Raw genomic sequence first — 23,581 nt, 5'->3', positions numbered from 1 at the left:
TTTAATCGGTCTGGTTAACGATAGAATCATAGTAATTGTAATGATCTTGAATTCTATATGGAATATTGCTTGACGTAACAGATTTTCAGAAAAGAAATCCAAGTTATCCGCTGAAAGAGCTGATTACCAATCACAGCGTTCCCTGATAAACTATTGCAATTCATAGCTGCCGATATTGGTTTTTATTGATAATTCATTTTTAGCTTGTGCCTTTCGGTATCTAATTTGTTTCTAAGGACAGATTTTTCTCATTTGAGCTTCAAACTTGCTTCGAGTGCAGTTCTTTCTTATTGCTTTATAAGATTTGTATGCTTTTTTTCTGCATGTTTGAGCCTTCTACTAGTGCATATGATATATGTGCCCAAATTGTGCATATTCAAAATTTTCTAAAATTTTAAATATGTTTAGAGGTTCATGCTTACGTATTCATGTTTGAATATGTGTCAAAGGTTGTTATTCAACATGGGTATTTTAGGAAAAATAAAAGGTCCGGGTAACATAGTTAGTGGCTTGTATTTTAAGTGACTGTCTATATTAGTCAGTCTAGGAGTGTTTGACATAAGAACGTTAAATTTATTTTAAATTTTTCATGTATTTAGAGGGTCATTCGAGGATCATATCTCCTTTTCATGGTTTGATATACTTCCAATGCAAGTATTTTTAAGCGTCGGAACAACATAAGTGACTTTTATGTGCTTATATCCGAAGAACCAAATATCTATATATTGATTTATTGATGCACATCTAGTGTATAATCTGCCTTAACGAAAGAGTCTCGTATTGGACTATACCTAATAACATAGCTGTATAATCTTACGTAGTGGGAACCCTGAACTGGAATAATCCCATCTAAGAAAAATGCCTATAGAATAGGATGACACCTAAATTTACACTCTTTACATAAAAAACGAATGGTGTGAAAGGGGTCAGAAAAACCATGCCGACCACACAAGCTAAAACACCATAAATTACCTCTAGATTAAGCTTAGCACACATCATAATTGGATTGGACTCTGTTATTTGGTGGCTTGCCAATCTGTAAACAAGCAATTGGAGGGACAGTAGGAGTGGTCAACTCTCCATAACTTTGCCAACAGAATGGATCGTATAGGTGGTAGCGTTCCTGCATTGGCTTTAGCTGAATGGCAGATAAAGTCACCCCTATACATGGAAGGCTGTCACTACAGGCCAAGTGCACAGGTTTTACCGTGTATGTTCCTCTTATTTTTTCGTAGGTAATTCCTGATAGAGCGACTGCTGCTGTTTGGTTCTTACATGTTCTTTTGTCACAATAGAATTGATCGATCACAATTGGAAGCTGGACCTCAGAAACTTGAATGTTTGAGAATAGAACCCCTTGAACATTGCCTGATCCACCCTGCAGATGTAATTTGAAGTAATATACAAGAAACTGCTTACTAGCCATCTAGATTCATATAAGAACTTAGAACGTTAGGAAATTAAATTGATTCTTTTTCCTTAGCAATGGGAATGGACAGGAGTTTTAGGTCTACTGGACCAATTAATAGGAAAGTGAAAATTCAAAATAATCAAACTTGTTGGAAATTGTCAAATCCTGTATGTTAAGTTTGGAATAGGATTATTTCTTGGAATGGAGGTAAACTAGTGTTGAATAATTTAAATGTCAACTTTGTTGTGGCAAACCTCGGACATACATGTAAACAACACGGATAACTAATTTTAAATTCGGGGAAAACTTGAATTAGTTGTAATAGATTGCATTTGATCAGTCATTTTACTTTTAGTGTCTGTATAATTTGAATTTGGGTGGGGGTGGTATATGGATTTGATTATCTAGTCAAATAATCTATACTATTATAAAGCTGTTGATTGAGTTTGTTGCATAGCTAACTTGATTTCAACTAGGTCATGTAAATTACTTAAAACCTAAATTAATATCGCAATCAAAAATAAAGGGTATTTAAGTCTTTTAATGTTTCATAAGTAACTACTAAAACATAATTAATTGTTTAAAACTACTTTTACATTTTTAAATTTTATCTAAATTTCCTTTTAAAATGTAATTATTCTAAAAAATGTTTTTCACCCACTAATACTATTATGTTTGATGAATTTTAGTTTATCTTAATTTTTGTTCACCTATCTCTCTTTTTCATGATTTTCGCTGTCTTCTTTTTTTCATTTTACCAAAATCATGTACTTGAGTTTGTTGGTGGCTTGCGATATATATTATCTGAAGACATCTTGTTAACGAGTTATGGTTTGGATTTAATTAAAAGCCAGTTCATTAGCTCATTTACCTAGACCATGTTTGTGATTGCTCTCTTCCAAACTTGATGTACGTTTATGATGTGGAAGTGAAGATTGTAAGCTTACCTGCCATGTCTTTATTCTGACACCGTTCATTGTGTTATGCATCATGATATCACGGACAGTGATGTTTGAGACACAGGCTTTTGTATTATCCTTTCCCAAGCTTCCAATGCTGATTCCATGTCCCGGTCCACAATTCACATTGTGAATGTATACATTTGAGCATCCTGTTTGTATCGAAACGCAGTCATCTCCTGCATCAATTATCACATTTAAAAGCTTAGGTTAGTATGTAAATGTTCATTGTCACTAATCTCTGATCAAAACTGATTTAATTTAAGCATTTATTTCCTGCCAAAAGCATTAGATCTTCAGAATTAACTTGTCATGATAACCTGCTTCTGGGCAAAATTTAGACAAGAAGCTAAGGGATTCTTCATTTTTGAAGTATCCGCGTCCTAGCATGTTCGGATAGAAGTATACATACCGTATGTAACACTCACATTTGAATCTTAAATTCTAAATACCATAAGCTAGGGATTAAAGGAAAAATCTAGTTGTACGTGGAGACAAAAGGAAAAAATGAATGAAGAAAACAAAAAATATATTCTTGTTGCCTATGCAGTTGAAATCCTAATCCTATTTTGGGTGGTTGATGCCACACCATTCTTTAGAAAATGACACGTGTCAAGTGATTAGTCATTGTAATCCTTGAAAATTTTGATAGTGCTGGCAGCCACTTTGTCAAATTATTGGTGGGGATAGAGAATGAGAACGTAATTATGAGCAGGATAAGATTGTGATATGTTTCTTTCAACATCCTATCAAACACCCCTCAATTTAGCACCTTTTTCCTACGATGCTGTGGAAAATGTTGGTAAAAATAAATATTATGTATTAGGAGTTAAATAGTTTTTTTGTCGGTAATTTAAGTTTTATATGTTAAAATAAAGAGTAAATTGGTCACTTTTATTTCAAACTTTATCTATTTCTATTGTTAAAAATAACCATACAGTTATGCATGGCGTACCATATGTACTTCATACTGACATGTAATAACCAATTTTTAATAGTAAAAATGGATAGAGATTTTAACAGAAGAACCAATTTACTTTTTGATCTAATATATAATGACTAATTTATCAAATTTTTTTATAAAGGGGCCAAAAACAATCCAACTCCTAGTACAATACCTCCATGATAATTTTACCTCAAATTGTTCACAAGTTCTTTTATCTTAACCCCGTGTCTCTCAATGTTGACCCGCATGTCTTTCTCATTTTTTGTCGAGACCTATGCTGTTTGGATTTTTCATCTGATTAGGACACCTACTTGTGTCCGATATCCACACTAAAACCCCAGTAACATAAGTCAAAACCAGAGTTTAAAGTGCTCCACCAGTGTTTTTTAACTTAATTTGGTATTATGGCAAAGGCATAAATTTCTATTTACTAGCAAGATATTGAAATAAATTACCGCAGGCAAGAGTAGTGCCATGAATTAGCACATCTTTGGAATTCTGTAGGTGGATTCCATCTGTGTTAGGACTGTCCCCTGGAGATGAGACGGACATGTCGTGTACCACAACTCCTATGCAATTATCAAACTTAAGATGGCATTGTGGACTGTTTTGAATTGTTATGCCCGTGACTGTCACATTAAAGCTCCCATAAAACCTTAGTGCCTGAACAACAGAATGTAAGAAAAAAAACCATCATAAGACTGCATAATCATGGAATAGAGATTGTTTTTTTCTTTTCCTCATAGTTTCAAGTGGTCCTTACAGTTGGTTTGATGCTAGGCATTTTTCCACTGAGTTCATTTCTGACCTACCATCCAATTTATAAGAGAAACATGATTAGTTTTATTGATAAATCAAAGGTTAATGCACCTGAGAAGTCCCTGTATTATAGAGACTAGATCAAATTAGCCACTCTATTATTAAATGAATCAAATTAGTCCTTATACTACTAAAAAGAATAAAATAAGTTCAATTTGTAACAGAGTAAACATTTATTGTATAAAAATATCTTGAAAATTATTTTATTCAATTACAATTCAATTCCAAACTGAATATTTCATTTATAGAACCGTAAAAACTTTTAAAATATTAACTTTCTTGAACAGTAAATGTTAATTATATTCCAATTTGACCTTATTTTATTTTTTTAATAGTATAAAGACTAAATTGATCCATTTAATAGTAGAGGGACCTCACCATAAATTAACACTAGAGTTTCAGGGGAAAGTGGAAATTGAAGTAGGTACTTACCGGCATTGGTGGCCGTTCTTGAACTGTATTCTTTAATGGGATTATTAATTTTCTTTCATCATCATATGGATCTTCATATGGTGCTTCTAGCCACCACCCTGATCCTCTTCCATCAATGATACCTTTTCCCTGAACTGTTATACCTTTCAGCTTTGTGAATTCTAGCCACTGTAAAATACCTTTGCCCCAGGGTTTAGAATCAGTCGGAGCAATAATTGTACCATCCAGCTGAGAAAACAAAAGAAATTCAGTTACATCAGCCTTGATCATGTGACAATTCTTCACTAGTATGCGATTGCTGTGATACATATCCAAATATGAGTGGAGAGATATAACCTTTTAAGAGTCGCCAAATGCATATAACTACAATGGGGTAAAGAGCAATTAATTATCTCACATGTTACCTGAAACACAGTGTTTGCTTGACAGTATGGACCAGAGAAGGAAATGGGTCCTACAAGGAAGATGAATTTAGCAGGAACGACAACAGTTGATGCCTCCACCTTACATGCAGCTGCCCATGCGGCTTGGAATGCCTGCTTTGCACCATTAACAGATCAGCTATGTGGCTGCGATTGTCTGATCAGTGTGCCACAATAAAACTAAAAGGTATAGAATTACAGTTGAATGTTGGTTATATGTATTATGCTATGGTAATTAAATATTTATATTGCTCTAATCGTGACTAAACGACCTTTAAAACAGGATTTTTTTTTTCTTTACTTTTAAGTGGACCCCATCTGCCTCGGGTAGTTCTTTCTCTAATACCCCAAAAAGTTCTTTCTTTCCCAATGCACGTAAAAGAAAGAAAATATGGGAAAAATATCATAGAGTAACTTATATTATATTAAGACTTAAATTATATTTTATCTTTTATTTAAAAATTAATAAATTAAATTTTATATATTAAATTAAATAATAAATTAATCATTTCAGTTAAAAAACTTATTCATTGGTGCTGATATTAACAATAAAATTAAATGAATTTTTCTACAAAATGATCAATTTATAGTAATTAATTTATTTATTTTAGTAGAATAAAATAAAATGTAATCTAAACTCTTATTATAGCAAACTTTATGTTACTTTTACTAAGATAATGTCTTTTTTTTGTTTTTGGCATACTAAGCATTCATGTCCTAATGCAAATTCGAACATGATAGATAGTAATTTATAAACTTCAAAGCCATAAATGGGAATTTGACGTCACCTTGGTATCATCAGCTTTCCCATCACCCTTGGCACCAAAATGCAGTACGTCAAAGACTTTAGACTGCTGTCCATTGCCGTAGCCTTTCTGGGGCGGCGGAATTGAAGGGACTTTGACTTTAGGCTTAGGAGATGGAGGAGCTTTTACCTTTGGTGACGGAGGAGTAGTTTTATACGGCGGAGGTTTTGTCTTTGTTCCTCCATTATGGTAATTGTGATGACCGTGACTATGATCTTTTGTTTTCTTCTTATACAGTGAAACTGAAGCAGCATGCCTCCTTTGCCTCCAATGCTTGCTTTTTCTAGCAATGCAGGTTTCAATACTTGAAGACCACACTAGAAATGCTACTAAAAACATAAATGTGTGTCTTCTTAACCCAACACCCTTCATTTTTTTTCCCTTTTTCCTTTTATTTTGGTTTCTCTCAAGGTGGAAACAAGCAGAGAAGAAAAAGGGGAGAGAGAGGGAGAGAGGAGTTTTGCTTGAGTGCCAAAATAATAAGCGATTGCTGGTATTTAAACATGGGGAGGAGCAATTAGGACTATTCACACATGGGGAAACAAAAAAAAAAAAAAAAAAAACCCTAAGGGTATATAAACTTGGGATAATTATATGGTATGGTGTAGTTCTTTTAGTTTTATAAAAGAGTTAAAAAATCACCCTGCATTTTTAATTAATATTTAAAAATAAAAATAAATAAGTTTTGAGTTTTAATTTCAATTGAAAAGTTAAACAATTTCATGGTTAATATACCAAATAAAGTTAAAATATGGTCTAAATTTATTTACCTTTGATACTTTTATTTTTTAGGAATTTAATTTTTCTGCTTTTTAGATTTTAAAATTTATATTTAATTATTGATATCATTAATTCTTTTTAAAAATTTACCAATGTAACATTTAAAAAAACAAAGGATAGGTGGGTTTACCATTGAAGTTGGAAAGTAGTTTTCAATCCAAATCATAATTTCAAATCAAAAAATTGTTTCAAACCAAGCATTGATTTTGAATTAAGATTTTAAGTCTAGCCAAAAATCAAAATATTTAATTTTTATTTTTGGAAAAGTATTTTCAATAAAATTATATTTTATCTCTTCATTAAAACTTTTACTTTACAATATCAAGTTTAAAATAGACATTTATTTTCCCAAAAGCATTTATGAACAATCATGGTTAATACTACCGAAATTTTAAGAAGTATTTTTTCACTAACACTTTTCAAAAAGCAATTTTCAACCTAAACAAAGAAAATAGTGTTGTAACCAATGGCGAAGTTAAAAAAATTAGGGTGGTCAAAATTAAGTTGTATAATTTTGAGTGAAAATGTAATTTTACCATTTTAATAGCTTATAAGTTATATCTTCATCAAGTTTTAAAGAATTAAATCAAAATTTTAACATTCGAGGTTGAAATACAATTTTATCATGTACTAACTTAAAACTTTATAAATTTTAAAAGATTAAAGCATAAATTTATTATTTTAAAGGATTGAAGCGTCTACCCATCTCTACCGTTACCTTTGGTTATAAAAAATTAAATTTAAAAGAAGAATTTTAACAGTCTTAATAACTAAACTTATCTTTTAAATCTAAAATTAAAAAAATTCATAAAATAAAAACAAAGAGACTAATTTTATAGAAACTTAAAACATATTTTAACTACTAAATAATAATCCCTATACTTAATATATCTTTAGTGAAAAAAAATATAATTATTTTTTGGAAAAAAAAAACTGCTTTGATAGTGCTGGGTGTTTATGCATCATAATTTCATTCTCGCTCCCCCTCCTTTTATCTGTATTATTATTAAGAGTGGGTTTGGATGGACAATTGACTGCGGTGCAGTGCGTTTAGTTTACTTTTTGTCTCACGCTACAGTATTGCTACAGTATCTAATCTCACCGCCACCGCTGTTTTTACACTAACCACAGGTAAACGCACCGTCCATCCAAACTCACCTTAAATCAACACTTATCTTATTACCCTAATCCCCTTCTTGTGAATTTTGGTCGGGAATTCTTTATTTATTGAAAAAGGGTTCTTTCAGGGGTCCATTTTGGTCGGGATTTCTTTATTTTGCTGAAAAAGGGTTATTGCAGGGGTCCATTTACATGCCACATGTAAAAATGTTGTTCCATCTAACTTATTTATTTTTTAAAAGAGTCGTATTCGTTATTTGTATTCAGTGTGTATTTTTATAAATAAATAAAAAATCATTTCCGAACATAACAACATAATACCGTATCAATGTTTATACATTCTATCAGTTTTGTCTCAATTTTAAAAATTAATAAATTTAGCTCTTAATATTTACATATTTTATTAATTTTGTTTTAATTTTAAATCTGCCGATATCGAATCGAGCTAAATTTATTATTATTATTTAAAATTATGAATAAAACGACATAATTTGTAAACTTTGAACGTTGAATTTATTATTTTACTAATAAAAATATGATAAAATTGACGGAAAAACAAACAATGTGATTAATTGATTTTGGTTACACATTTTTAAATTGTTAGGAATTAAATAATTTTTTAAAGAGATCAATTTACCCAATATTAAAAATGAAACGAGTATTTCCGTTTAATTATTATATAATCCTTTTTCTTTTAAAACCAGAATGCCAATGTATTAGAGGGATAAAAGTTTTACAGTGTGATTTATCTCTAAATTTTACAAAATTAAAATATATAAAAGGATCTTTAATATCCTTTTATTTTTTTAAATACTGCCCAAAACAAAGCTTAGATTGAAAATCAAAGTTCATTTTTGTTAAATACAAACAAATGATGTGACTATTAACAGAAATATACCTTCCCCACATCTGGTAATCAATACATTTTCTTCCCCAAGAAGAGAGAAAATTTACAATTTTACTGTTATTTAATGCGGAATTAAAATTTAATGTTTAAAAAAAGGAAAGAACAAAATGGGGACACGTGAATGGGTCTATATGTTGGGGGCACTGATTATAACAGCTTTCTATTCTCACATGCAACGTTCACGGGCTTCAGTTTTATGCTTTGTCTTCTTAACCCACAATTATTCTGAATTTTTTTTCCCTTTTTAAATATATATATTCACTTTAGGGTATTTATAGGGTGAGCTAGATTGAGAGGGATAGTTTTGAAATTAGAGTCTTGGGTTGCTTTTAATCTCAATTTTAGATTCATATTTCAATCTTATAATAAAATATATATATAAACCACAACCACAACCACAACCACAACCATCACATTTTAAATACTTTAAGTGCTTTAGTCTTTCAAAAAGTTTGTTCATAAAAGTCAATCTTGTGATCCATCTAAACTTTGGGGTAAGTGTAGGTAAATAATTTATACGATAAAATAATAAATTTATATTTTGATCCATGAAAAATTTATAATTAAAATCTAGCCCTTGTTTAAAAAGATTTCGGATCCAGCTGTGAGAATATGAATAGAACTGTTCCGTTTAAGTTGTGTAGGACTTCTGGGTTAGATCACCTATGGTTTTACATTTCTATGATTTTATTATCTGTAGTTTTGCTCGAACCGGTAACTGGAATCAATTATTTTTCATACTCTTATTGGTTAGCCTTTAACTAAAACAAAATGTGATTTTAAATATATATTTTTTTTAAATTTATTCTTTATATATCCATGATTTTATATATGCGTTATTATATTTAGAAAATATATACAAGACAAATTTAAAACAATTTTGCTTTCAATTAAAATCACAAATTAAAAATAATTTAAAATTATCGATTAAATTTTATTATTAAATGTTTAATCCAAATATTTGTTAAGAATAAAGTTTATTATAAAAATTAAATACATGAATATTATCTTTTATTTAAAAGGATAAATTTGTAAATTATAATTACATTCCTGGAGAGTACTTTGTGAACCAAACGTGATAATGTAACTTTTCTATAATTTTAAGCAATACCTTTTAGTATATATCAAAAGTTCATTAAAATAATATTTTATTTTCCTAAAATAAATTTACATTATACCCATTTTCACTTTTTCTTCTTTTATAATTATTTACTTAAACATAAAATTAATATAGAATTAAACATTAAAACTAAAATTAGATATAAAATAATATATTAACCCTAAAAATATTGATTCTAAAGAAAATTGACAATATATCATTCATTCAATTACAAGATCATCCTATATTTAAGTGATTTGTGGTGACCGTAGGATGCTTTGAAAGGTAAAAAAATTATATCTAATAAGAGATTATTTGGTATACTTTCAGTGGGGGTTTTAGACTTCACAAACAGGGTCAAGAAGTTGATAAGTGTCACGGTCAGCCTACCAAATACCAACTCATCTGATAATTATCTTCAATTTCTTTTCTTTCCTTTTTTTTTTCTCTTTTAACGTTCCTTTTTTTTTAAGGGATAAAACTTAAAACTATATGTTAACTTTGATCAAATGCGCAATGTTATGCATAAAATTTAATTTTGTGCAATTTTATATATGAACTTTTCATTTGATTTAATTTCACAAATGACTAACACAATTATCATTATAACACCACTTTACGCTTGCATATTGCATACACAAATAATGATATTTATCGAATATATAAATAAATTGATGTGTTTATTTTTTAAATCTGTACAACTGAATCAAAATTAAAGTTTCATGTATACATCTGAACAACAATCAAAATCTCATGTTATGATCACACAAGATCAAAGTTTATGTATCAAATTATATATTGGATCAAAGTTATATGCACAATCTTAAAATATATCCATTTTTTTCTAAACATTCATATCCTAACTAGGGGTGTTCATTCGGTTAACCGACCGGTTAATCGACCCGAAATTGCTATAACCGAATTAACCGACCTTCCAAAATTTTTAACCGTTAACCGAACCGAATTTAAAAAAAAATTAATCGAACCGAAATTTTTTCGGTTAATAAGGTCTGTTAACCGAATTAACCGAAAATTATGTGTTTTTTATTTTTGGTTAAAAATTACCCGAATTACCCGAAAATTAGCCAAAAAGTTTGGTGTTGAGCTTGAGAAAAAATTGGGCCGGGTTTAATTTGACCTAGTTTAGGCCCTACCCTGCAAAATTCGGTTTACCCGTTTTTTTTCGGTTAACCGACCGGTTTCGAACCGATTTAACCGTTAACCGAAAAAATCAAAAAAAATTAACCGACTCCCAACCGAATTTTTTCGATTAACCGAACTCGGTCGGTTAACTGAAAAAAATCGGGTTAACCGAATTATGCACAGCCCTAATCCTAACACATAAGTAGAACTTACTTATCAGCACATTCTTATTTCATATACAAATTACCCTACAATTACTGAGGAATGATGAAGGCACATCTACACACACATATATATATTTACTCCCAACCGAAACTAACTGTCTACCAAAAGGAAACTGATGGTTTTCACATGAATGGAATTTTGTTGTTTGTCAGTATTGAAAAACAGAGATTTAGCTACATTTTTCTGCAAAACTTGAGCAGAAGAAACTACTGAAAGAAATCCTCTCATGGTGCCCATAGGTTTTGCTTTATATACCATGAAAATGGTACAATTATTTGATAGGTTAAGTGGGTAAAAAACAACTTGCTTTTTGTCTTTAAATTAAAGCTAACAAGTACAAACTAAAAGTTAATAATTTATGTATACTAAATCATTGATGGAGTGATAAAGAATTTATATTGAGTTTTCTTTTTACTTCAGTTTCAGATTCGATATATATAGAAATTTTCACTCCGTTTTACTCTTTCTTTACAAAAAATAGTATTAAATTTCGAAAAATCATTTGATACATTACCAATGTAGTTTTTTAGATTCCACAAGCAGATTGGCAAGTACATATAAATAAATGTGACACTCGTCACACTATCAATCCACTTGCGGTGCATTAAATAATTGCTCAACATTTATTTATATTCTATGACAACAAATCACGTATCTTTGATACATTTTGTTTGGATTAACAATGTATTCGGTACATGAATTTGATGTTAATGTTTAATTCGATATCCGACTTTTGCTCTCGTGTTCAATTTAGTATCTGAGTTTTTTTTCAATTTGATACTTACAGATTTTTTGTCCCAATTAAGTATTTAAATTTGGTTTTAATGTTCAATTTGTCACTTGAGCCTTTTTTTTCTTATTCCAACTAAGTACCTATGTGTTTTACTAGAGTACATGTGTCGAGTATTCATTAGGGCATATAATGTTATTTGTTCAGGTATCAAATTGAACAATGAAGTTAAACTCAAATACCAAGTTAAAAATTAAAATCAAAATCAGATATCAAATATCAAATATTATACTCAAAGTTAGTATTTGATATATTGGCAGTATTCTTTTATTCCACAAGTAACTTTAAAATTACCATGTGTTTCTTTTTGAAATATTTATTTTTAATATTTTACCATATCTTTATCGCACACTTGTCAATCTTTAATCCTCCTCGTGAAATATCTAATCGAATGATAATGGATATTTTTTAAGAAAATTAAACATTTGACATTATCTGATTTTTTATTACTATATATAAATTTGGGTATTAGATTTATTGTTAATAGTGGATTTAGAGGGATTCATGTACGGACGTTTAGATAAGTTCTGTTTGAATTTGCTTTTATTTTGGTTTAGATATTGTCAAATATTTTAATATGATATCCATTTACATATGATTTTGTATTTTATATGTATATATGCACAACCAAATATTTTAATTTAAAAACCAGAATTATATTCTTATAAATCATTGGTAAAAGCACGTGATACGTCAACATAAAGTATACATAACACGTCATATCTTAAAGAGTATATTGTCAGACATTTCCCCTTGTATTAAGAGTTGGATTATATTTTACTTCTTCTATTAAAAAAAATGGGCAAATTAGTCAATGTACGTTGGATCATAGAGCAAACTATCCTTCTATTAAAAATTCCATCTATTTTTATTGTCAAAAATCGATCTCTGCACGTTAGCATGAGGTATACGTGACACGCCATGTGTCACTATATAATTATTCTATTAGCCAGGTCAGTTTTTAGCAATGCAAATGGATTAAATTATTAACAAAATAACCAGTTTGCTCTTTGATATAATATACAGACACTAATTTGCTCATTTTTTTTTCAGCAGAAGGGATAAAATATAATCTGACTTTTAATATAAAGACCTTCATAGTACTTTTTCCATCTATCATTCTCACATGTAAAATTTATGAACTTCCTAATATTGCATCAAATAAATTATTTGTATAAAATTATTTTTATTTAGAATATATAGATATTTAATTTCAAACCAGAATGAATCTAAAACAGATAATGAAATTTATAAATATATTTTTATGTAATATTTTTCTACATAAATTTGTCATAAACTAATATGTAATAATATTTTTATGTTTGTCCTAATAACATAAAGCAACAAAAAAAATAGTAATAGAATATTCCTAATTAAATAATAATGAACTCATCATTGGTAGCTTTTTTTGTATTTGTGACAACTTTATTTCTTTAATTATTCTATTTTTCGTTTTATTGTTCCTTTTATAGGTAATAAATCAATTTCATGTAACATCTAAAAGTAAGCCATTATGAACGGCTAGTAAATGGCTCTTATTCTTCATCAATAATATTCCATGGTTGGATTTTTATTTTTGGATTTGCCTTTTTGGCATGTGAGAATTTTTGTCGGTGTTAGCTCGATTTTAGAAGCAGAACTTCAAGCATTAGTATATAGGCTAAAAACGACTTAACAAAAAGGGGTGCGTTGATTGTTAATTGAGAGTTATAGCAAAACAACAGTAAACTTAATACTAGGAACCGAATGAGTGGGGATACCACTGCTGGGGTTGAAGATTCGAAAATGGATGACGAGGGACTGACAATTAAAGATCCAACATGTGCCACAAACAGTGAACATGGATCAAGATGGTAAAGAGCTGTACAACAGGGTTTCATTTTTTTTTCTCACCCGCCTCTGGTGGTATAATATATTATGTTATGTAATCAGAAGAATTATCAATCAGAAGAAAATAAATAAATAAAGCATAATGGTCAATCCTGATTTTGAAGAACAACACACCATTTATACATATATGAAAGAATCCACTTATATTACTATAAATTTAATTTTGTGTATTTTTATAGTTCACCTACAATTTATATTTATTTAATTTGACCATCATATTACACAAACGGTCACCCAGTTATTAGTGATTTTTTTTTCTGTCACCTAACTATAAAATGTTACAAAATGGTCATTTAACTATTTAATTTGTCTTTTTTATCACCAGTTGGCTGACGTAAAAATGGAAACATCCAAAAGTTCGATATAATTGAATGACTAAAAAGACAAAATTGATTAGTTGAATTATCATTTTGTAATTTTTCTTAATTAGATGATAAAAATACTGATAATTGAGTGACTACTAATGTAATCTACCCTTAAAAATTTTATATGCATGACAATTACGCTTTTATTATTAACCTAAATTGAGTAAAACATTATAGAATATATACATATAATCAAATTAAAATTGATTTATAAAATATTCACATATGATAAAATTTTAAGTTAAAATAAATTATTTTTAAAAAAATTAAGTAAAAATTTTGAATATGATATGATTATATAATAATAGCATGATCAAAATAAAAGTAAAATGTAATACAAAGAATGAGACAAAACAAATAATAGAACTGCAAAGCGTATCCAAATGTGTAAAACATAAACTTTTAATAGTTTAACTGAATTTTTCTCATTTTCTAAGAGTATAATCAATTTGTTTTAGGGTTTATAAAGACTCTTTCGAGCTGATTGCTCATTTCAATAATATCATATTTAAAGTTCGAATTTAAATTCTCACTCTAAGGCTTTACTTAAAATTGAAGGGAAGAAAATTAGAAAGATGAAAAACATAATTTTTCTTTCCATGTATGCGATTGGTAGGAGAGTTGGAGAAATTGAACGAAATTTACTTTTTCCTTCCATCCATTGTTCGGTAGAGGTGAAAAATGAAAGGAAATAAAATAAAACATTTGAAAAATGCATAATTTTGAACTGCACATCCCTCTCGTTTACTCTCCTCTATTGATTTTTATGTATTAGGATGGAAAATGATCTCAACCTCCTTTTTTTTTTTCCTCTCATTTTCCTTCCCTACTAAGTACACTCAAACTTCATTTTCTTTCCAATTTTCCTTTCATTTCTCCCATTCCTCCGCTTTTACACCCAACCAAGCACACCCTAAAAGTGTAATATGCTACACCCAACACTTACTAGTACTTGACTTTGTAGTTAAATTGTGTCAATTACTCTGTTGGACTTATGTTCGATCTTCCTTGACAATAATGTCGTGAATTTTTTGCTTACTTTTGACACAAAATTTAATTTAGTCGATTCATATAAACACCTTTAAAACTAAGGTCTTCAAAATTGGATCAATGGTTGAACAAGTTAAGTCACCAGTTAGTTGGTCTGACCGATATGATTTATTCGATTAAATAAATCATTAAAAAAATTAAAAACAATCATGTTCAACCAATTCATACTAATTCCTGGATCAATCTATCTAATGGTTTTCTCCAGACTAATACCCTGACTGATCCCCAATTCCATCGGTCTATCCAGTTCAATTAAATAAATCATTGAAAATTTCAAAAAAATATTTTAAAAATAGAAAAAAAAATCTGATTCAATCTGTCCATACCGATTCTTGAATCAACCGGCCTAATAATTTTCTCCGAACCAATACACCAACCGATTCTCGATCCAACTAACCAATCCAATTCAATTCATTTTCGTATTTTGAAAATACAAACTGATGAAATAATTGTTAATTTTTTTTATAGAAATAGTTGCTGTGCATGTGAAAAATCGGTAGGGAATCGGATCTCTTTTAACTGATTCTTAAATTCAAAAGGACAAAAAACAAGTTTGTCTTTATTTCTTTGTTGGGATTACAGAACCCCTTATTTCGTGGTCTACAAAAACGGCCATTCTTTCCAATGTCACGGGTTTATTTACTTTTCAGCCCCAAAAATTATAAAAATTAAATTTTAATAAATTCTCTTTTTATAATAACCAAAACAATCAAATCGGATGATTAAATCAATTAAATATTTACATATTATATATATTAAAATATTTAAAATAATGTATAATTATAATTATGTTAGTTTAGTTATTGTAATTATATTTTTAATGAATCAGTATCCGACCGAATTAACTTATGAAACCGAATCAAATATTTAAGATTTTCATCACTCGACACCACACAGTTACGAATACGGTATGAGGAAAATAACAAAAATACGACATTATAGGGACGAAATCTAGAATTTATTTTAGAGAGACTAGAATCGATTATAATTTTCTGTAGGTCAAAATATAATCATTATTATATGAACTTAAAATTTTACACTTTAAAAAAAAACTAAATTATAATTTTTTTTCTATTTTTGGGAAGCTGAAATTTAATTTTTTAAAAAAAATGTAACTTTAATATTGTTTTAACTAAAACATTTCATTTTAAGGGATTGAAAAATAATTTTCCACTTTTGGGGTGAAAGGATGGGGTAAGGCCCTTATTTGCCCCCAAACATTACTCTTCTTGCAGCTGCACGAAAAGGAAACACAAACACAAACAAGATTTACTTTTTTTTAGTAAATACAACACAAATTATATAAATTATTAAAATTAGTGGCGGAGCTAAGGGGTTGGCAGAGTTCTGGTCCCTTAAAATAGAAAATTTTTTATTTTGACTCTTTATAATTTATAAAATTTTAAATTAGTAATAGTAAAATTATATTTTGACCCCTTAAAAATGATAAAAAATTTGATTTAATCCTTTAAAAATTATAAAGATATAAACTATTAAAATGATAAAACTACAATTTTACTATCATAAAAATCTACAATTTAATTTCGAATCCAATTTTTTTTTTTTTTGACTCTGCTACTTTTTAAATGGAACATACTTGCCAACCCTCTCTCAGCCTTTCACTCCTCTCTTTTTGTTCTTTTACGTTTTGTACCAATATCCACCACCTAATTGGGCCAAAGGGAATAGTGTATAAGACCGTATTGAAATGACAATTCATACCAAATTATTTTGGGTTGTGGATTCACTCTCGGCTCAATAAGTATCGGTATTATTGTTAGTATAAGAAGATATGGATTCGAGTACGTTCAGTAAAAATTTTAAAGTTAAAATATGTTATGAATTCTTGTAATTTTTAAAATTTTAGGATTTAGTCTTAATTTTAAGAGTTCAGGTCTCTATATTTTCAAATTTTAAAAGTCAAGTCCAATTATTAACAAATGTTAAAATCATTTTGTTAACTTTAGAGTCATTACGTCATTTTTTTAGTTACATAGCTATTATGTAAGTATTTTTAATTTTAAAATGTTACACTAATAAATTTAACAAAGATTAATAGTTAAACTTAAAATTTAAAATCTAAAAATCGAGAAATTAAATTTCAAATTTACGAAAAATAGGGACTTATATAGCATGTTTTAACCTTTTCATAGCCTCGATGGATATAAAATCACCTGCCCTATGGTCAAAATGCCCAACCTACTAACATTGAAATTTGATAGTTTTTACGTTTTTAAGGCATAATGATAGAATTGATTACCTTTAAAATATTTGTGGTTAAAATTTCTATAAATGAAATAGTCTTTGGAGGGTTGAAATTAAATTATATATTTTACGATAGTAAAACTGTAAATTTATTATTTTAATAGTTTATATCTTTATAATTTTAAATGATTAAATCAAAATTTATTATTTTTAAAAGGGCTAAAATGTAATTTTATTATTACTAATTTAAAATTTTATAAATTATAAAGAGCTTAAATGGAAATTTTTCCATGGCCCTGATATAAATGGTAAAAGAAACACTTAGACAATTAAGAAAGAATTTATTGTAATAAATTCAGCCTAACATTTTTTTTTACTTTGGCCTCTATTTTTTTTTACTTCGGTATTTAATTTTTAAAAATTAGTCAAATTATTTATCTTTGTATAAAAAATTGATTAAACTTTTAAAATTTTAAGGCAATCGACATAACGATTTGTGTGACAGTTCACGTGCATTTTATTGTTGACTTGGATAATTTTTTTAATTTCTATGTTTATTTTAATTTTTATGGAGTATGTGAGGATTACCACGTAACTATCATATCATTGTCATCTATCGTTAAAATTTTAACACTAATCAATTCTCCGACCAAAAAATAATTTGACTAAATTTTGAATGTTAAAACCAAAATGATAAATAAAAATTGGATCAAAGTGATAAAAAAACATTTTAAATAATTGATCACTAAAATATTTTTTGAGTCCAATTTTGATAATTTTTATTTACCTTTCTTATGCTCTCAAAAGTATTTTATTATTTGTTCAACTCTATTAAAACATTTCACATACTTCAATTCATTTATGATTTTTTTATAAAATTTTCCACATTAGATAAAATAATAATTTTCAAACATTTGTCGATTAAGTCTTAGCTTGGTTGGCATGAGCATTCTTGCCTATGCAAGAGGACGTGGATTTGAGTGCGTTGGAGCACATTATTCTTTTTTTTTTTGCTATGGTAGTTCTAAGCAGTTTCTAATAATAAATCAAAACCATAGTTTTTTTTTTTTTGCTGTTGGAATTAAAGTATTTTTTAAAAATCTATTTTATAATTCATAAAAAATTATTTTTTCGAAATTCGTAATTATCTCTCTTAATAAATTCATCCCTAAAATACAATAAAAAAATGGAGGTAATATATAAGAGAAAATATCACAAGAAACACCATGAGTTGTACTTTTGACCATTAAAATAAGTCATCAAACTTCCATGCCTGACCTTAAATGCAAATTCATCAACCTTTGGGCCAATATTTTAAATGAATTGCTGAAAGTATGGAGCTCATAGCAGCCTCTCGTGACTGTCATAGGTATATATAGGTGTGTGTGTATATATATATATATATATATATATATATATATATATATATATATGAAAATATTATAATCTTAGAGACTACCATTTTGTCATGCATTTAATAGATTCTTACCAAGAATTAATTAGACAACATCATATCAAAGTCGGATTCAGATGGTAATTCAAACAAGGGAAAGCCAATAATATGATAGTGGGGCTAAAATAAAATTTTTAAAGTTTAGAGGTCAAAGGCAAAAAAGAAGAAGATATATTTAAAAAGGGACTTAAGTTGAATATTTATAAAAAATTGACTAAAATTGTTAATCTATCCTTAGTTTAACGGGGATCAAAGTTACGATCGTAAGTTAAATCCATAGTATTTGATTTGTTGGTCTTCACTGACGTCTTTTTCTTTGGAAATTTTCATCGTTGCGTGTTTGTTGTTTGAAATTATTCAATGTTGTTTTCTCTATCCATATGATTCAAACACGAGGTTTTACTATTAGTTATTATTAGAGAAATGATAACCTCACAATCGTAAGTTTTGAAGATCTAAGATTTTAGGATTTAAGATTAAAGATTTTAAAATTTTATTAAAAACAATAAAATTAGTCTTACTAAATTTTGTCATAAATCTTAAAAATAAAAAAATTCTCAAAAATAAATATAAACAATATAGATTGAGCTCTAAATTTCAATGACTTACGGCCGTCATGATAGACAATAAACAACTTTATTATTATATTATTATATGTGTTTTTTCATGAATTATAATAGGAGGATAAAACCCTAACAATAACACGACTAGCGCAATTTAAATTCAAGTCACACCTAAAACAATAAATATCTTGACCATCAAGTCAACACGAGATTCTACGTTATATTTAAGCACCTAAATATTCATGAAAACAGTTGTGCATCAAAACAAACATTTTTGAGGAAATCAAAACCAAAATCAATGTTATTTAAACATTTTTTAGGGGCTATAAATAGGGTTCTTCAAGGCCAACAAACTTTCTAGTTTTCTTCCCTTTTTTGTGATTGTGAATTCAATTTATCATGAAAAAGAGTAAATAACTTTTTGCTTTTAATTGTGATTCTTTTCGTCAGTGGTCCCCCAATTGTCTTTATGTTTTCATTTAGTACCACAGCATTTATGGTTCATTTAAATAGGGGCACAACAATGGGTACATTATTCACATCCAAATAATTGTTAGATATGAATACATACTTAATGTGAGTTTAAAAATAAATTAAATGTTTACTCAAAGAATTCCATTTTATACTCATATTCAAATACATATTAAGTACTTTATGAAAAATACAAGTTCAAACAATATAGGATTAGTAGATTTAGGGTTTAAGGTTTAGGGTTTAGGACTAATGTCTATTGCATCGGCCTATAAGGAATTTGATGCCTTTAAGCAAGATTTCGGATTCAAGTAACGTGGATGGAAAAAAAATGTTGAGAGGGTCCTATTCTTCAATTAAGGGTATGATTTGGCTCAACTCATATGTATTAAATTAAACCCGAATTATTACACATGAAATGCAAATAACCTGAAATGATCCGACCTAAAAAATCCAAAAATTTTTAAACTCGAATTGACTGAGAACTAACCTAACTGATAGATTTAGTTGTACCCTCTAGTCCACTTCCATTTTGACAAGCACCATTGTTGGGCTTTGTAGGGTATTTGAGCAAGGACCAGAGGACCGCAACACAGTGACCAAGTTTATTCTTGGGCTAAATGAACTCTTTTGAAATGGCCCTATTTCAATTTCACATAAGATGTAGGTAAAAATACTAACTCCCGAAAATAAATTTGGGCAAAAATATAAACTGGGTTCGGGTTTTAATATTTAGTGTTTGAGTTCGACTTGACTCAACTTGCTTTCAAGTTTATGTTATGTAATTTTTATTTTATTTTATACATGAGGAGCGTTTCACCCCTTCATAATATTTTATCATGTAGATCATATACGTCAAATTTTTCATAAATTAAAAATTTCTAACAACTCGCTTTTATGTAAAAAAACTTTCAACTATTAAATATATATATATATATTAATATCAACAATATTTTAGATCAATATGATAGAGATACGTAATCAATTAAAATTTTATATGCACAAAAATATCAATAAATTCAATGGATGGATTGTTAAAATATTAATTGTATAAAAAGTTAAGAAAATGTGTAAAACCACTTAAGTTTTACACGGTATAAGTGGATCCCTCCCCTTTATATATATTGTATAATTCGTATCATATGAATCCTAAATATATTGTACCATAATTTATATTTAAAAAATGGGTAAACTACAAAAATAGTCACTTTTGTTTGTCTCAAATTACATTTTAGTCACTTATGTTTGAAATGTTACGTTTTAGTCACTTACGTTATCGTTTTGTTACGAAGTGATCACTCTATCGTTAAGCTCCGTTACCTCCCTAACGGCAGTCCTACGTGGCAGTCCAAATGGGTTTTAATTGTCAACTTGAATGTCCTACGTGACAGTCCAAATTGAATTTTATTTAATTAAAAACCTATGTTCATCCCAACAACTAGACATCCAAGTTGGCATTTAAAACCCATTTGGATTGCCACGTAGGACTTCCGTTAGGGAGGTAACGGATTTTAACGGTAGTGTGACCGCTTCGTAACAACTAACAAAACGATAACATAAGTGACTAAAATGTAACATTTCAAACATAAGTGACTAAAATGTAATCTGAGGTAAATAAAAGTGACTATTTTTGGAGTTTACCCTTAAAAAAATATGTTAAGTTGTTTATAAGAAAGGATTTAAACAGGTTCAAGTTAGTTATTTAATAATATGTGTAAGCTTGGACAAAATTTGAAGCTATATATATTTGCTCAAGCAAGCTGGGCTTGAGCAAATATATATAGTATTGGTACCATATATCGGCTCAACTTGAATCTAATCCAATACACTCGTGAACACTTCTACTGATATGAATTTTTTTATGTGAGTACTCAAATAACACATGTCCGAATAGTTATAATTAGAACTAAATTATTATAATGTATGAACAGACTAAAAACTTGAATATACATTAACTTAAACTATAATAAATCTGAAAGAATCCTTATATGATTTACATGTAATGAGATTTAAACATGAGACTGTAAGATTTGACATTATCATTAAATCGCAGTGTTATTGGATAAATCAAATTGGTTTTTTTAAACATTGCTTCAAATTCAATGCCCAAATTTTCTTACCTCTTAAGCGAATTTATTGAGATCTTATGAACCCTAGCTTTTAATTTAACGGTACTGATTGTTCATCCCAGAAATTCACACTATGAATTCGAATCATAAAAGTAATCTATTTATAGTGTGTGAATTATTGATTCATAAAATTCTCCAAATTTCACATGTCCAATAATTTGATTTGAGTGCCTCCAAAATTTGTGGTGCCAAAGCAATACGCCCTCATCTCTTTATTCCTTTTGCATTGACTTTATTAATTCCTATGGACCCATCGCCCTTATGTGCCTCTCAAAGCTCATCAATTTAACCCCATAACGTGGCTCATGTTTCATACACAAAGCAATCCCATGGATCGTAAGGCCTGAGTCATCAAACGTCGGTTCAAATTTAATTTGATTTTATAAGTCGATTGATTATTGATTATATGAATTTTTATAATTTTTATACTTTATTATGTCGATTTAATTAATAATGACAATAGAATGGGGTAGGAATGTATATTGTTAAATTCGTTGTTGCCTTACTGTTGGTATATTCTATCTCTTCTCACGCCTCGATCTATCATGAATGTTCAAATTTGGAACTCTATACCATTTCGATGGATATTAGATGCACCCATAACTATTCTGCACCCATCAAATTTGGTATTTATTAATGTTAGTTATTTCTAATAATTTCTATGTACATTTGAATATGGACATAGAAGAGATATATCTACGGCTATTTCGATTAAATATTTTAAGGTATATCGTATGACATATTATTACATTTTTATTCTTTTAAAAGTTAAATGTGAAATGGTAAATTAGTAAATTTAAAATATCGAGATGAGATAAGGCAAGTAATTGCCATAATTATGTTTTACTCATTTTCTATTCGAGTAGATCAATTAAAATCCATAAAATAATTTGAGTTTTATCATCCTTAGATTTAAGCGTATATTCAATTTAAAAAATATATTTAGTTATAAATTATATATATAATATCTTAAAAGATAATGAGAGAAAATTCGATTTAACCAACTTAATTGACCCAACAATCTTAAATCGATTATCGATTGATATGATCATTATTGTATAGGAGACGTGGGTTCAATTATTTTTATTTTTTTAACTGAATTAATTAAATCCACCGATTGCACCTCGAGAACATGCAATGGTTGCACCTCTATTTGTCTTTTAGCAGTCATTAAAGGGACCGTTGGAAGAAATAATTAATACGTAGGAACCACCTAAAGAAAATGGGAAAAGTAATATTTAGTCCCCGAGCTTGGTATTTTTCTCAACTTGATCCTTAAATTTCTTTTTTGGTCCACATTAATTTTTGAACTTGACAACTTTTACCAATTTATTCCTTCAAACATATTTTAAAAACTTTATATAAAATATAAAAATATTTAAGAACTTTAATTGAATCCAAATTCAGGATTAAATTGAGAAAGCTACAAAGTTTCGAGACTAAAGTAGATCCCAAAAAATTACCAAATTTAAGGGCTATACGATACTTTATCCCTTTTCAAAGCGCAGCAATGAATCATGGTTTTATAGCTGATGGACTTTTTTAGAGCACCAGTGGCTAGTAGCACAATCTCTATGCTTAACTTCGTCATATTTGA

The 23,581-nt window shown here is 28.6% G+C and overlaps 1 protein-coding gene across 1 annotated transcript; it reads right to left on the bottom strand.

Moving 5' to 3' along the window:
• Positions 1-696: 696 nt before the first annotated feature.
• Positions 697-6,274, bottom strand: LOC105780180 (polygalacturonase At1g48100). Its single transcript, XM_012604363.2, has 7 exons — positions 5,778-6,274; positions 4,972-5,103; positions 4,568-4,795; positions 4,080-4,124; positions 3,772-3,979; positions 2,359-2,549; positions 697-1,378 (listed from the first exon to the last, which is right to left on the bottom strand). The coding sequence occupies exons 1-7, from the start codon at positions 6,165-6,167 to the stop codon at positions 986-988; spliced, it is 1,587 nt and encodes a 528-aa protein (XP_012459817.1). The 5' UTR covers positions 6,168-6,274; the 3' UTR covers positions 697-985.
• Between the last annotated feature and the right edge of the window lie 17,307 nt (positions 6,275-23,581).

The sequence above is a fragment of the Gossypium raimondii genome, chromosome 4, assembly GCF_025698545.1.
Source record: "Gossypium raimondii isolate GPD5lz chromosome 4, ASM2569854v1, whole genome shotgun sequence".
In the NCBI taxonomy this organism is placed as follows: domain Eukaryota; kingdom Viridiplantae; phylum Streptophyta; class Magnoliopsida; order Malvales; family Malvaceae; genus Gossypium; species Gossypium raimondii.
The sequence above is the reverse complement of the archived record's forward strand: the minus strand, read 5'-3'. Positions and strand labels throughout refer to the sequence as shown.

Bases quoted from the DNA above. Each gene is read 5' to 3' on its own strand.
- LOC105780180 (XM_012604363.2), bottom strand. From the start codon at position 6,167: ATGAAGGGTGTTGGGTTAAGAAGACACACATTTATGTTTTTAGTAGCA. The intron at 4,125-4,567 runs GTAAGTACCTAC...ATTGGATGGTAG, and splicing joins AAGAACGGCCACCAATGCCG to GTCAGAAATGAACTCAGTGG. The intron at 2,550-3,771 runs GTAATTTATTTC...TAATTGATGCAG, and splicing joins TGGCACTACTCTTGCCTGCG to GAGATGACTGCGTTTCGATA.